The sequence below is a fragment of the Mytilus trossulus genome, chromosome 12 (assembly GCF_036588685.1).
Source record: "Mytilus trossulus isolate FHL-02 chromosome 12, PNRI_Mtr1.1.1.hap1, whole genome shotgun sequence".
Taxonomy (NCBI): domain Eukaryota; kingdom Metazoa; phylum Mollusca; class Bivalvia; order Mytilida; family Mytilidae; genus Mytilus; species Mytilus trossulus.
Window position 1 is genome coordinate 45,396,850 of NC_086384.1, and position 17,789 is coordinate 45,414,638.

The window sequence follows — 17,789 nt, forward strand, 5'->3', positions numbered from 1 at the left end:
TTTTTTTATACAAAATAAATAATTTTGTTGTTCATAGTACGAGAACAAACATTATTAAAGCTAGTATATATTAAACAAGAATGTGTCTCCAGTACACGAATGCCCTACTCACACTATCATTTTCTATGTTAAGAGGTCCGTGAAATTTGGTAAAAAGTCTAATTTGGCATTTGATAAGTTTAAATTAAAAAGATCATATCATGAGGAACATGTGTACTAAGTTTCAAGTTAATTGGTCTTCAACTTCCTCAAAAACTACCTTGACCAAAAACTTTAACCTGAAGCGGGACAAACGGACGGACGGACCGACGGACGAATAAACGGACGGAAGCTCAGATCAGAAAACATAATGCCCATCTACTATCGTTAGTGAGGCATTAAAAAAGAGAGATGAGAATTAAAGCTAAATAAGTAAACATTAAATAAATTAAAAGCATTGCAAATTGCATCAACAGATCAAATTAATACAAAAGTACGATTCGAGAGTACTCGCAATTACTAAAAGTTAGCCAAAAAGAATTATAAATTAAAAATCATACTCCAAAGACTAAATCAAATAAAACAAATCTTAGGGATTTTGTATTTTAACCTCACGGACAGTCAAAGAAGACATGACTTGCGCAATGCGAACAGTAAAAGTCTCAACAGGCAGTAGGATAGTTAGAGGTTAAACATTTAAGAAATAAGTTTAATGTAATCTCTATTTAGAAATTGAGCGTGGATGAGTATTTATACATCCCTAAAAAATAAACTCCGTTTGAAAGGAATACAACTGTAGTTATATATGTTGCTGAATCAGTTTTATCTAAATTTAAGTATTCAAAAATGGGTCAAAGCTATCATTCAAATGATACACGTCACTTAAATTAAGAATATTTTTTTCCGTCGCTTGATAATGAACTTTTTTTATTTTGTTTCTTCGGACGAATACATAAAGTTACCTGATTTAAAAAAAAAAAGAACGAAATTGCTAGTGCATAATTGATGACTTTCTGACAGCGAAATTAAACGATTACATAAAAGACAAAATGAGAATGACTAATCAAAGACGTTTCATAATTTCGTTTTGTGTCATAAAAGTGGTTTCTTCTTTGAAGGCCATTTTTCAATTTTCTTTCCAAAAAAGTAGGCTCGCAGACAATCTTTGTTCAGTATATATTTTTTTTTCTTTATGGCTCATAAAATTCGTTTAATCAGATTTCCATTCCGAATAGGAAACTATAAAACGGGAATCGACTTACGCATGTCAACGAAATGTTATAACTTGAGAAGGACATTTCACAGTTAAAATTTAGTTACCTTTGATTTACATCATGTCATGTTATTTACTTAAGTGTCACCGTCTCGCTGTGAAACGATAATTATCAATTAGGAGTCTCTGTAGAAATTAAATCATGTAAAAGATTTAAGCATTCGAAGACAGTAAATAAGTTTTCCCGTGAACATCGATATTAGTTTTTGAAATTGAAGCAAATGCGTGTTGCAGAGAACTATAATGGTGGCATTAATTTTGAACTATTTTCTATTTAAAAGGAAAGGGGATGCACATGAGACAACAATCTTAAGACATATCAATCATTATTTATTGCAGAAGCTTGGTGTTACCTTAAAGCGGTGTACTCAGCCTTACCGACATCATTAAAATGTATTTCATACAAAAATGGTCAATTCTCGGACAAAATACTTATCTACATCAACTACATATAAATTATAAATTCTCAATTATGTAATGTTGAAATAATGAAAACGAGGAATAGGAGGGCTGCATGATTAATATGCAAACAAAATCAATGATTGAAACCCAACTTGAATGGCTCCAAAGGGAGGTGTTTATTTGTGTTAAATTATTGTTTTTTTGGGTTGTTCTTATTGTTTTTTTCTGAAATAAACCACAATGCAGTTTATAAATAAAGAGAGGACGTTCGAATCTCAAAAAGTTAAAAAGGCCAAATAAAAACGAAGTTGCAGAGCATTGAAGACCCAAATTCCAAAAAGGTTTTGCCAAATACAGCTTAGGTAATCTACTCCTGAGGTAGAAAAGCCTTAGTATTTAAAAAAAAATCAAAAGTTTTGCAAACAGTTAATTTAAAAATATGAACATATTATTGATTATTCATGTCAGTACAAAAGTGCTGACTACTGGGCTGTTGATATCCTAGTGTTTTATTTTCTAGTGACTATTAAATAGATTTTTTCAAATACTTCTTTTTTAAATAGTACGAAAAAGGATTCTGATATATGCGAGTGTAACTAACAACGTGACATACATCAACCAGGAAGTAAGTATCGGTCACCTATTTCAGACACTTAAGCTACTTAACACTGATGAGGAATATTTTGAAATACTGTAAAACGTCAAAATAGAAGTTATATTAATTTGATTTTCAATACAATCAATTGAACTGTTGACCAAATTGTATATCCGTATTTGATAAAAGTTAAATCCATCATATTGGTTGTATTTTTGGTATTAAGTTACCAATAGTGTTACGTGTAAAATAGCAATTCGACACCCCTGTCATGTATAAATTTGGAATTCAGTTCTAAAAATATGAACTTTATTTACAGAAGATTTCATTAAAGTAATTTTAAACCATCTTATTAGATATTTTTCTTTTATATTTACAAAGGACAACTGAATAAATACTACCATCTAAAAACCGTCTTACCACATTGACAGTCAATTAGATCAAACGTTAAAGATGTGGAAGATAATTGTATCTGTCAACACGTCTATGTCTGTTTTATAAAAACAGGTAGGCTGACCCGAATATGAACAAGAAACCTAATCATTTGCTTGATATATATGACATTTTGTGCTTTTTTGTTAAAAATGTGTTTGTTTTTATAGTGATTAAGACTATAGCACAATTTTGACTGCTGTTCAACTATTTTTTTAAACTTTTTTTACCTAGTATGTCTGCTTGTTTTTGTTATATCGTTGTCAAGTTAATGGAGTTTGGTGCGACTGTCTTACAAGTGAGAGGTATAGCTAGCTTTAAAACATACTTTAATCCAACATTTTCTCAATATTAAAATGCCAAATTATGACAGTTGTTGTCCATTCATTTGATGTGTTTGAGCTTTTGATTTTGACATTTGATTAGGTACTTTCTGTTTTGAATGTTCCTCGGAGTTCAGTAATTTGTGATTTTACTTTTTAGAAAAACGATATTGAAAAACTAACTTATAGATGCTAAGAATAGTTCTATTTATCTATATTTTATGTATCCAAAATAAATATAGACTTTTAATATTGTCAAAGGATAATAAAAACAATCTGGTTTTAAGGTTAAGACACAAAAGAATTGTAAATTGCAAATAAAACTGTAGAAACCATCAGTCAGGAAAAAAAAATATTTTATTTGGTTGTAATAAAGAGATGGACGAAATTACACAAGGAAAAAGACAACTATTCGCTAAGTATATCAATAAAATTGTTTAATATTTAAGCACAGATTTGTTCGATAGTCGAAGAATATTCATGCGTCACTATCTATCACGACATTTCTGAAGATTTTTCTCGAGAACAATTTATGATAACCTGTATCAATACGATTTAACCTTGTCAGTCAATACTTCTCTGATAACAAATACAACAAAGGACATGGCAGTATTTATTATCTCGAACTCGAAAATCATCAATTATACAGTGCATTCATATTTTGACACTGAATGTATGTTGTCAACATTCAGAACAAACTATCAGAAATGTGCTAATATTTAAAATAGTTGACTGATTGATGTTTAATTTCAATATTATTTTTGCATTATAATGTCAGAAAAAAGTAGAATATGCTCATAAGTAAAACGAATGACTCGCGAATGAACTTATTTTCACGATTTTCGCTTTATCAGGTGGCTGTCTTTCAGAATTATTTTAAACAAACTGAGGAGAAACAAATTGTCAAGACTCGTTTTGCAATTTACCATTAATTAACCCATTTATCTGACGTCAGTCTATTGATCTTATGTTCCTGTCTGTGTCTACCATTTTACAGTATCACTTAAGGATTATCTATGAGGTAAAACTATTGTTGCAAAAAAGTTTGATTTATATAAAGAACATACCCCGTCTTCCTCTCTGTACCATATTCTCTTCTTTAGTAAAGTAACTAGCTGATATCGCATAATCATTCCGGTTAAATTCCAGTGAGCATTTTTCGGAATAGTTTCTTCCCTACAAATAAAAGTCCCAAAAATAAATTATGTGACAAGTCTTTTTCCACTAAAGTGATTGAGTAGGGATAGAAATATTTAAGATGCTGGCTTTCAATAATTATTTTTCTTTTTGTTTATTGCATTTGTACTCATACATGTGTGCAGCTTTTTCAAACTAACCAAATTATTTGTATAAATCAACTCATCTTGTCATTTTGTCCCTTGCAAACTTTAAAAACTTATTCGGAATATCATGCAATAAAAAACATAGCAAAAACATAACAAAAACACAAACAAAATCACGGTTATCATTGTATACAATTGATTAAAGTGTTGTCTACCATCAAAAGACTCATCAGTGACGCTCAAATAAAAAAAGTGTTTGAAATTCAAATAAAGTTCAATGATATTAAGCATTTATATACCAAAATTCCCAAAGGTTTTGGGAAATACATGTACGGTAATCTATTCTTGAGGTAAAATCCCAAGCATTGCGAAAAATTTGAAATTTTGTATATACAAATATGAACATATCAATGATATAGCATGTCAACTGTTGACTACTGGATATCTAAGATATCGTCAATATACAAAGTTGCATCAAAAAGCAAAATACATAATTAATCAAGGAACTAGTACAGCCTTTGGTTGGATTCAAAAATGGCATTCAAATTCTTTACAGACATGTACATTGTGACCATTCTGTATTATATATTACATAATGCCGTAGTGAGCCAGGTATAGAAAAAAGTAGTATAACATTTTCCCAACTTTAGGTGATTGGATTATAAAATATGTTTTAATTTGTTCATGAATAACTGCAGTGTGTATAAAATTATGTAGTTACAATACAAATTTGAGACCCACTGAAATATTTTCTTCAGAGTTATTCAAAGCGTATTCCAAATTTTCATAAATTGTATGTACATTTCGAAAGTGTTAGTATCCTCGAATTCGGTTAAGATCAAAACTGAATATACAATTAACACACTCTTTTGACTGACAATAAATCCGGTATATATAGTTATAGAATCTGTTAAGTGTATCAATAAATTATGACTTCTTCCATGACTTTGCAATTTCAATTATGAAACTAATATTTAGTACACTAACATAAGATTTATAATTTCAAAATTAAAGAAATTTGGGTAAACAAAAAAAAATCTTTTAAAAGAACACTGAATATATTGTTGCTACAATGTATGTTCGAATCTCTAAAATTGAGAATGGAAATGGGAAATGTATCAAAGAGACAACAACCCGACCATAGAAAAAACAACAGCAGAAGGTCACCAAGAGGTCCTCAATGTAACTAATTTCCAAGTCGAATCTCTATATGCTTTAAATATTTGTTCTTTATTAAAAACAAATGAATTTGAATACAGAGAAAAAAACTGAAATGAAAAAAGTAAATTTGTAAGTGTGACGTAGACATCATATCAAAGCCTGTGGATACTCCTGCAAAGATTTATGCAAATCTTAATTGTGTCTCATCAATTATACGCCTACCAGGGAACATAATAAAATTAATGGAAACTGACATTTAGTTACTCGATGTAAAATGTATTGAAATTGACACCCGATTAAATTATAGGGTTGAAGTGTCGTTGATAACTTAAATAGTAAAAGGATAAGAACGATGTCACACTTAAATATCTCCCACAGAATTCATAGTTTTTTTTAAATGTCTGATAATGTCCTTGCTTAATACAATATTAAGGGTATCTTGGTGGGTGTTTGTTAATTCTTAGATATAGTTTTCAAAATAATAAACAATTCACATTATAAAAACATCATGTTGTTCAATTCTTTTAATGTTTTTCCATTTTTGCCAAGGGAGACTCATTTTGTAAACAGGGACCCTTATCCTGTTACCTGGACGACTGAGGCAATTGCATCCAGGACATATCTAGGAATATATAAAGGCAACAGTAGTATACCGCTGTTCAAAACTCATAAATCCATGGACAAAAAACAAAATCGGCGTAACAAACTAAAACCGAGGAAAACGCATTAAATATAAGAGGAAAACAACGACACAACACCGAAACGCAACACACACAGAAACGGACTAAGCATCAGACAAAATCCCACGAGAATAACACATATTACATGTAAACCAAATACATGAATTTGGGATATACAAGTACCGTGCCACGTCTAATCTTAATATCTCAAAAACAAGAGAAAACAAACGACACAACATTAAAATGCATTACACACAGAAACAAACAATAATATAACAATGGCCATCTTCCTGGCTTTGAACAGGACATTTTTAAAGGGGAATAAAAAATGGTGGGTTGAACCTGGTTTTGTGGCATACCAAACCTCGCACTTTAATGGCAAAGTTAAATATAACATTGAAAAGACAATAAAATATTACAGGACTACAATACAAATAAATAGGAGAACATATTAGACAAAGACACACATAATTAATAGATAACAAAAAGAACCAGGTTTAAAAAATAAAACGTTTATATATGTTTAAAAGAAAAAGATACCAGAGGGACATTCAAACTCATAGATCGAAAATAAACCGACAACGAAATGGCTAAAAAAGAAATAGACAAACAAACAATAGTTTACAAGACACTACATAGATAACTAAAGACCAGAAATATAAATATATTCTTATATGCATGCGCAACTGGAATATTGCAAGATAAAAATGGAAAGTTTACAATTAATTAAGAAGCTGAAATCATCTCTTTTGACGTGAAGTTTTGTTTTTAACCGACCCTCATTGTCATTTTCTAGATGTGAGTCAAGATAAACTTAACTGAGTTGTATCCTTTGGATAGATGTTTTCTATATAGTCACCAAATTTTGAATTATCTATTGAGAAAACATCATCCATATAGCGGAAAGTAAAGTTAAAGGATATTAATAAAAAATCGAATTGCATGAACGTAAGGTACTTTCGTATCACAACTGAAACGCAAACTAGATAATGTAAAATAATGGAAATATAACAATCAAATGAAAAAGTATTTAAGTGAAATGAGTACTGATCTCCTAACAAATATGATCGTAATGCAACATTGGTGTACAGTTATGGCATCTGGATTTATGACTTTCATATTTTACTCAACACCATATGTTAAACAATACGAAAATTATGTCAAAGCCTCTTTGGTTTTAAGGTAGTGTGCTCGACCGAGTCAAACCAAAATATAAAAAAATGTTTTTTGCTGCCTCTTTGAAGAGTATTCGTAAATTATGTGAAAGAACAAAGTAAGACTATTGTGTCCATGTAGGCTGTCATGTCTTAACGTGAACAGTTTTTTGTACACATCAAGTTTAACATAAGGCTAAGCTTGTCGATGAAGTGCATACAGGACTTTATACATGTAGCATTTGACAACAGTGTTTAAAATCCATCACACCTGCATCCTACTCAGCAGAGTAAATGGCACATTAAATATAAATGCGGTTAAAACAATTGGACTATCCATATATTTTATTCAGTTTATAGTCATAAACAGAATGCTCTTTAAATCGTTAACATGTAAGACAAATTACTTTTTTCTTACTTTCTCTCAAGTTACAATGCATCAATTCAATATAATCTCTTTATGTTTTGATACATATTTCACTGTCGAAAATATTGTCTGAAAGCGTTCATGATAAAGGTTGATACCGGAATGTGTTTTTTTACTGATTTCTGAAACTTTTTGCTACATAGAAATGGAAAGTTCAAAATTGGGAAAACTGAAATCATCTCTTTTGTAGTAATATTTTATTTTAAACAGACTCTTATTGTCAGTTTCTAGATGTAAGTCTAAATATGAGGCCGACTTAACTGTATCTGTTGTACTCTTTGGATAGATAAATTCAACGTAGTCAGCAAATTTTGAATTATTTATTGAGAGAACTATATCTATATAGCACAAAGTAATGTTAAAGAATAATCATGTAGTTATAATTGCATGAACGTAAGATACCTTCGCATCACAACTGAAACGCATACCAGATAATGTTGAATAATGGAAATATAACAACCAAATAAACTCATCATAGATACCAGGACTTAATTTAGTATATACGCCAGACGCGCGTTTCGTCTACAAAAGACTCATCAGTGACGCTCGAATCCGAAAAATTGAAAAGGCCAAATAAAGTACAAAGTTGAAGAGCATTGAGGACCAAAATTCCTAAAAGTTTTGCCAAATACATCTAAGGTAATCTATCCCTGAGTTAGAAAAGCCTTAGTATTTAAAAAAAAATAATCAGTATTTAACCATATCAATGACAATTCATGTCAGCACAAAAAGTGCTGACTACTGGGATTGTGATACTCTCGGGGAAATAAATCTCCACCAGCAGTGGCATTGAAACGGACAACTATTACTTAATAAAGCTTAAATGCTAAAGGACTGATCTCCTAACAAATATGATCGCAATGCAACATTAGTGTGCTGCTATGGCGTCTGGATTTATGACTTTCATATTTTACTCAACACCTTACTTTAAACAATACGAAAATTATGTCAAAGCCTCTTTGGTTTAAAGGTATTGTGCTCGACCGAATCAAACCAAATATAGAAAATTGGTACACTGAAAGAATAATTTGTCCATGAAGGGTAACATGTCTTAATCATTTTGTACACAAAAAGTTAAACATAGGGCTCAACGTGTCGATTAAGTACATAGAGGACTTTGTTTAGAAAAATGTTATGTCATGATAAGCATGTAATCTTTAACAACGAAGGTTAACACCATCCATCCATCCATCATACCTGCATCCTTCTCCGCAAAGTGAATGACACGTTAGATATAAATGCGGTTAAAATATTAAACATTCCATGTATTTGATTAGTTTATAGACATAAATAGAATGCTCTTTAAATCGTAAACATGTATGAAGAATTAATTTTTGTAACTTTCTCCCAAGGTTACGATGCATTATTTAAATAGTATCTCTTTACGTTAAATACATATATTTCACTGTCACAAATATTGTCTCAAAGCGTTCATGATTCAGGTTAATCCCGGATTTGCTTGTTTGGACTAGTCTTGTGAGAATAATTGCATATAGTTTAATATAACCTATTCGTTACATAAGTGCGTATCTGTTTGTGATGTCTGTCTTTGATGGAAGATAGTCGTTGTTGTTCTGTGGTTGGCATGTTGTGTCGCCTATAATATTATTCATGTGTGCGTTTCTGTGTGATGACTGTTATTGCGTGTGTTTGTGTTGTATTTCTTTGATGTAGTCTTGTCATTTTAGTGATATTATTTTACATTGTCATATAAGAGCGAGGTGTGGCTAGCAATGCACCTGGTTTAATCCACCATTTTTGGTAAAACAACCTGTACCAGGTCATGAATTTTGCAGTTGTTATTAAAAAGGTTGTTTCTTTGTTTGTTGGTGTATTTATTTTATGCACTTCAATGTTTTTTTTGTTTTGTTGTTTTCCTCTTATAGTTCAATGTTGACATGTTTCCCTCTTTTTTTAGTTTGTAACCCGGGTTTGTCTTCTCTCAACCAATTATGATTTTTGAACAGCGGTATACCACTGTTGCTTATATTTTACTAATTATTTTGGCTCTCTGGTATTGGGACACACCTGAGAGATACACTGAGAGATACACACACATTTATTCAAATTATTCTCAGTTCCTTGCATGGACGTTTTAAACAATTTACTTACTCTAATGATGCATACAGTTCCAGTTCATCTCCAAACTCTTCTGAAGACTGCAAACAGATATTAAAAGTTATATATTTACTATGAATCCCCTACGGCTTAATGGGGGGTTAGTAAAACCATACCAAAAGGAGTGAAGACGAAGGCCGAATCTACTATGAATTCGATTAACTCTCTATGGATCCGAAATGGGTCAGTCGTGTACCGTATAACAATGTGTTTGCACACGACACTTTTCCAGCTTAGTAATATATAAAGATTAGCAATGATTTACAAAAATTTATTAATGACGTCACAATAAATAGTAAACTAACGCCACTTTCAGGAAAACGTTATTTGTACATACTTGTGATTGCTGTCGTACGGTGACCACTGGGAACGCATTATGTGCATTTGTTTTTAATATTTTCACAATAGATGAAACTCTAGTTGCTGGATAAAATATCACCACCTTCTTATTCATAGCATCGGCTGCCACTAACCTAAAAACAAGAAAAATGCATATTATTGAATTTGGTTACCATGAGAAGATATAATATCAAATTTGAAAGGGCTACTGCCTTAATTCGTAACAAATTCAACTATTATCTAATTCAAGCCGAACTGTTTTTTCACATGATGTCTATTTCTATCAGTAAAATATTGCTCTGGTGATAATAAGGTAAAGAATGCATTTTAAAAGTCTGTTTCATTTTTCTTATGTGCTTGCACTTGTTAACATGATATCAGACAGGACAAGAATATAAAACTGCTTACAAAAATATTTGTAAAAAAATATATAATACAAACAAAGTATGACAACAGACCGAACTCCAAAGAGGATTCAGAATGAGGATGTCCATAAAAGCTGACAAAATTAAACATTAGATTTTCCCAACTGACGGAACCAGTGAAAAAAAACTGTCGTACGGTTGGTGCAAGCATTTCAGAAAAAAGGGAAGGCCAAACCTTAATATTACTTCAAAGATAAAAGAAGAAATAATTATTTTGTAAGACATTAAAATGCTACAAATGATGCATCCCCGATTTTATAGATTTATAACCTATTAACTACTTTCAAAATTAAATATCAAATGTCAATCATGTAGGATTTAACTAAATTCAAATGTACATATTTATTTTATAAATTGTCAATTAAAGGACATCTTGCAGAAGAATATTCATCCGTGCAGTTCTTATATAACCACAAATGACGTTGCAAAAAGCCATGCAATTCAATTTACAATTTAAAAACCAAACATGCGGAAGTTTAGATTTCCTGTAAAATGTAGTGTCTTAATGATTTGACTAATAACCCTTGTTTATTGTATATAAATATTCCTAAAAAATATGGATACAGGTTAATTAAAAGCAGGTTCATAATTTGCGACGGGAAAGAGGGAAAACCATAACTTATACAAATAATAAGAAAGAAAAATGATGGTATTATAGTATGAAGGGAGTTAAATTGAATTAAGGAAGTCCATGCTATACTAATATAAAATACCCAACAATCATTCAGGCAATGATAAGAAACCATTGATGCTAAAGCACTAGTCATTGTTATTATATAACGCCAATTTGCATATTTACACAAGCTAGAAGTTGAAATCTATAAGCCATCGCTTCATTTACAACGTATGTGTCCATAGAAAACGGATGCCCCACTCACACTATCATTTTATATGTTGAGTGGACCGTGCAATCGGGGTCGAAATTCTCATTTGGCATTTAAAAAAGAAAGAAAATATCATAGGGAACTTGTTTACTAAGTTTCAAGTTAATTGGACTTTAACTTCATCAAAATCTACCTAGACCAAAAGTTTTCACCTGAATCGGAACAGACAGATGAACAAACAAACGAACAGACGAACGAACGAAAAAATGGAAGGACGAACAAACGAAAGAACGGACGCAAAGACCAGAAAATGTAATGCCCCACTTCTATCGTAGGTGGGACATAAAAATCTGGAATACGGCAGTTAATCATCATTTATCCAAATGAAAATGGTTTGAAAATATATTCTATCAAATAGAAAGATGTATGAACGTTGTTACTTTTGATGTTTATCTAAATTTATGTAATTTGCCATTCAAAATATTTGTGTTTTTCCTTTGATCCCCGGTAAAAAATAATAATCTCAATCAGATGATTTTTATAATCCGGAAAACGTTTTCAAATGCTGAATGTTTTCGAAAATTGATATGTTTACAGCTTGTACGAGTACATGAAGACAGCCATGCCTCGGCAAGACAATCAGTAGTAAAAACCTTCTTCATCCAAAATAGAGGTAAAATTATCTATACACGTACATAAATTGAGTCATTTCATTTCAAACAGAAACAGTTGGTGAAAAAAAACCGAAACATTTAACTTCCAAGGAAATATGTAAAGGATAAATATATATATCAATTTTGATTTGAGGGATTGTGTTAGGTGAAGATTAGGAAATGTGACATGCTGTAACAGAAACAATCGTGCATCTTTTCTATAAAATTAATCAAATATACTTTACTTTTCGGTCTTCTCAGGGGCTTCCCATTCTAATAAAGGAACTCCTTTCAGATGAATATGAATATCATAGAGACCTTCATTGAACAAATCACCCGACCACTTGGCTACCTAAAAGAAAAAAGAACGCAACATGTATTCCGAATACTTCTTTACAAAAAGATAAATGATTATTATAAATACGAAAGGAGTTACAGTCATACGAATAACTGGAAGAAAAAAAGAAAATACACAGAACATCATTGTTTGGTCTCTTATAGGTCAATTGTGGAGGAATATTTCGGAGTGAACATACATCACTTGTATTTACTTTTATTAAGGTGGTACCTAACACTACAGGGAGATAACTCTGTAAAATCAGCTAAACGTTGTGTCCTTAGGGAATATTAGGCTTCTCAATGATCAAAATAAGTGTTTGTCAAACTGCTATATAACCAATGTAATTTTTCTGATAAAACGGATTGTTCAAATTTTGAGAAATTTAAATATCTTTGTAAAAGGGTCAAAGTATATACTTTGTCAAAGTCTTATGAAAAGTAAACGATCCAAATTAATTTTAGTGAAGCTGTTTGGTACCACCTTAAATATGTACCCATCTGCTGTTAAGGCAAACTTCATACATAATACATAGGTGGGAAATATATTGACTGTGTTGTATTAATAAAGGTAACATTTGTTAACTGATTTTCAACTCTCATAAATCGGTTAAATAGAAAACTGTACATTAGTCACATTCAAAACTGACGATATAAATACTTGAATAAAAACAAATGATAAATATCAGTTACTTAATGATATAATTAGACTTGCTATATGTCCCTTCCTAATTATGTTTTTTTTCTTCAATTTTGCCCCTTTAATAATTTTACTTCTATAACTAGGAGATTACAATTATACTGACATCTGCAGGAGGAAGGTTTCTTTCTCCAAGGGCAATCAGTAGGCTGGCACTTATCAGTAAACATTTAAATTAGAAAGAGAAAAAAATAAAAAGGGAATTGTAGCAAGTCTATGATTTAATATACACTAAAGAAATGACAATAAGGCAAATGATACCTTCATATTAATTTCAAAATGAAATCACGGCATAATTATAAATTTCAGCCCGAAAATGATATTTATATATATGCGTATTGGTTGGCACTATAGTATTAACTTTCCGGAAACTAAGTTTGCTAACACAATGATTGAACAAAAATACAGCATCTACTGAATATATTTCCCGAGGCAGCTGGTGGATGAATCAGATGTAAAATTATATGAGATTTCATTTAATTTTCTTCGCATTGCAGGATAAAAGACATACGAGCACTTGTGGCATTAGATTTCTAAAGTTGGCAGAAAAAAAACCGGTCATAAAACACACTATTTCTGAACATTATTTTGTAAGTAACTGTGTACTAGGTTCTTGATCATTTATAGAATGTGATGAAAATTCATAAAAGGCAAACAGTATCCCAAGACCAAGGATATGATGCCGTACCACCTTTTTTTCTGCGACTTTTCTTGACGAGAGGATTCTACATACGTTTAAATCTCACTTACCTTACCCAAATTTTTGACATTTTTTGTCAATTTTTTTTTTTTTTGGCATTTGACTTTCCCGTTCCGACATTATCATAAGTGTTTATTTACCAATTATCTATAGAAGAAATAGTTTAGGTAGGCATTTAAGTTAACCTTTTTGATTCTTATCTATCATTAAACCATATGTGTTTTAAGAGTTTAGATTGATATAACGTCGATGTCACAATTCTTGGTGTTTATTTTTTTTAATGGTGAGTAAACAACATACGTTCGTGTGTAAAACTGGCAATCACTGTCTGTTAATATCGGAGTGGTACGCATCTACCATAAGCAAGCTTTGAACTCGAAATTTATCACTTCAGTGTTGACAAGATAAAGATCAGTGTAGATAGATCACTTAGACAACTCAACAACATATCTTACTCATAACAGCAATCGAATGCATTTGAAGTATTCTATGAATATTTGTTCTAATTTATAATGTATAAGTGTACAATTTAACTATATTTAAAGTACAAAGAATGGTTGATCAATTTGCATTTGTAACAAAATACGATCATATCCATATCGAAATAAAACCATCGCATAATTATAACTTCAGATCCGGAAATAAGTTGTAATACATTCGACACGTATTATATACGATATTTTATTCGATGTAATTAATCTTTCCCTCTTGGTTTACCTTTCCGTACCTATATAGCTTAACCGCATTTTGCTTTAAAATGTCCATTAATATTTCTTACATATAACATTAAGCGAGTGCATTTGAAGTATCTTAGAAATGTACGATTTAATACTGAATTATATTAAAGTTAAAAAAAATATATATCATTTTTGGAGCCCAGAGAAATGTTTATTTCCATAAACAAAAATCACAATCACAATAGTTTAACCATTTGGATATATATATATATAAGAATTGAAGACATGCACAAATAAGTTATTTAGCAAAGTAGATTTGATAAAAAAAACCCAGCGAACTAGCATTTTTACACATCTAACATATCGGAAATTTGATGATACTATACATTCGGTGTGAGCCGAGGCTCCGTGTTGAAGGCCGTACATTGACATATAATGGTTTCCTTTTTTAAATTTTTATTTGGATGGAGAGTTGTCTCATTGGCACTCACACCACATCTTCATATATCTATGTAAAATATTACGGTCATATTTACACCACATAATTATCCATTCCGATACGGAAATAAGATTTGAAACATGGTCCTTCTATTATTCAACATTTCATTTCTGAGAAGCACTAATTTAAATGAATGTAACTGTTCACTTTGTGAACGATAGAAAGAATTTGATTTGACGTAAATAGAAAATATGCACTAGCGCATATTGCTGCCTCTGAAAGAAGTTTGAAAGCGTCATTCACTACAAATGTAACAAATTATAGTTAAACAACGGAGTTATCTGTATAGAATATATCATATTCGGAAAGTGTGCAAGTGTTTCTTACTTCAAATAAGCATTTCACTCTGTGAAAAAGCACTGATTAAAAAAAATACTTAAAAAAATCTAGAGAAAAGAACATGTTCATCTAGACACAATATTATTAAGTAAAGCAGATAAAATTCTAAAATAGCATGTAATTCAGGAAAATAACAAGACAGACATTTACCATTAACACCAACATAAGCGGCAGCCCATAACTTATTTCATTGGTTGATTCAATTAGGATTACTGTCAGACTTATTGTCATTCTTACAACTCCACCGAGAAATGAAGCAGCGCCAATCAGGGCGAATGTACCGGAGTAAATTGAATGATTTTCGTAACCTAAAACGCTGAAATAGAAAATTAAAACTATTTGAAACACGTCTCTCAAACGTTAGAAAAAAGTGAAAAATTGTCTTGCTCTTAATTTGTCTGATTCATCAGTTTAATAGCGTTGCCTGACGTTTATGAAGCTCTTCTAAAAGACGCCGTTAAAAAATAAATATAGGACAAGTTCATATGAATCTTTTCGTGAAGATGCTTTCAATACGTGCACTTCGATAACGTGAAATGTCACCAAATAATCATATAGACGTCGAAATATCAATATTTGCAATTAATTTATAGATTGAATTAGATCATATAAATGCAACTTGCTTATCCTAGTCTTTCAACTGAAATACAGGACCATACATGTACTTACTCAACTAAAACAGTAGCAACAAGTCGTCCATATGCAGCACCACAAAGTAAACACGGAACAAACAGTCCACTTGGAACGCTGGAACCGTATGTCCAACATGCCAGGAGATAGAAAAATATTACAAATAACGCCAAGGAACGTATACTAAATTTACCTATAAAAACAAATGAATAGTATATAATTACTTGTAATTTTCTTATAAGTATTTTAAACGAGCATTCAAAACAAAATCATACATCGAATTTTTTTCCCCAGAAAAAAAATACCATTTACAATTATTTTTGTTGTGTCTGAGACATGGGTCTCTACAAATAAGGTCAATTGGTATACTTTTCAATGAAAAAACTTCCATAAACCTTTAACACTTTTAAACTTTAAACGTAGGTCTCTTTGTTTGAGGGCATCTTTTCTGTGCCTCTCCGAAGTGTTTGTTTACTTTCTTGACGTTTCAATATACTATATTTTTTGGAAAGTTATACCTGCTCTCGTCTTATATCTAAAAACCAGTAGTGAAGTATATTTTATGAAAAAGTAACATCATCCATGGTACGCCGCTCGCGCGTTTTGACTACAAAAGACTCATCAGTTAAAAAAGATTGATAAGGCCAAATCAAAAGAGAACATTCCGAACAATTGTGTCAAATAAGGAATTAAAGAGTACGACGAACATTTCGATCAATTGTGCCAAAAACGTGGGAAATATGGGAAATAGCACAGTGCTTTATGAACAATTAATTACCAGAAATGAACTTTTCAATGTTTAAATGACAGCATAAAATTGTTGACTACTGTATAAACATCATTTAGATAACCAACAAAAAAGAAACCCGGAAATAACATTAAAAGTCATGCCATTTTTTGCATTATGGTTTCTCTGCTCCTCCTGGAAATGTTTTTTTTCTTCTTGAGTTTGATTGACGTGATATGATAAAACATAATTCCTCAAATATACCAGGCTCAAAATTGTGTACTCCTGTCAGAGATGCTCGAATTAAAAGAGGTTAAATGGCCAAAGTACTTGTTACTTATTAGAAAAGTTTAGAAAATTAGAAAACTTTACATGTTGATTAACGTTGAATATTTTTGTCGGTGTTCAATATTGATTTTTTAGGCCATAAAATAATATGCGTGTTTGCCCTAACCCGTGATCTACAAAGTCAATTGATGTCTCCTTAATATTTTTTATTACTGGTGTGAATTTTATTTTTATTCAGAGTGAGTACTAAAAAACATCTGACATTTCAATTTTTCTTTGCCGAAAAAAAATGCCTTCATACCAACCCGCTGTCTCTACCTTTTGGGTAAGGCATGTGCAAACCATACGGTAACCTATAGTTGTTAATGTCTGTGTCATTTTGGTCTTTTGTGGATAGTTGTCTCATTGGCAATCATACCACATCTTTCTTTTTATACAATATAGTTTTAAGTTTAGCTTAAGATTGTGTATTCATAAAACATGGTTTACCTTCTTGATGAAACAACTGTTTGATTGCCTCCTCTTGTGAATTAAAGAGAAGTGTAGCCATGTCGTTATAATAACCATCTTCACAGAAGTATGTACGAACAAAGTCTTGTGTTGTTTCGTTTGTAGCGTTAATTATCTAAAAAATAGAATTAAAATATCAAAAGTTTGTTTATTTCAATTTATGTTTTAACTATCTTAATTAATTGTTAATAACAGAGTTTGTAGTTTTCTTAATATATTTACAGAGTTTTATAAAACATTCACATAACAGGACCTTTCTAATTTGACATGATACCTTTTAATCATTCAGCGAATATTTTCCGAAATTATTATATT

General features: G+C 31.0%; 1 protein-coding gene across 1 annotated transcript in view; it reads right to left on the bottom strand.

The window, feature by feature from the left end:
* Positions 1 to 17,789, bottom strand: part of LOC134692662 (H(+)/Cl(-) exchange transporter 6-like) — a 56,871-nt gene that overhangs the window by 26,053 nt on the left and 13,029 nt on the right. Inside the window, exons 15-21 of the mRNA XM_063553131.1 lie at positions 17,454 to 17,589; positions 15,989 to 16,142; positions 15,470 to 15,635; positions 12,314 to 12,420; positions 10,165 to 10,300; positions 9,822 to 9,868; positions 4,072 to 4,180 (exon numbers count right to left, since the gene is read on the bottom strand). Coding sequence (XP_063409201.1) covers positions 4,072 to 4,180; positions 9,822 to 9,868; positions 10,165 to 10,300; positions 12,314 to 12,420; positions 15,470 to 15,635; positions 15,989 to 16,142; positions 17,454 to 17,589 — 855 coding nt within the window. The remainder of the gene's footprint in view (positions 1 to 4,071; positions 4,181 to 9,821; positions 9,869 to 10,164; positions 10,301 to 12,313; positions 12,421 to 15,469; positions 15,636 to 15,988; positions 16,143 to 17,453; positions 17,590 to 17,789) is intronic.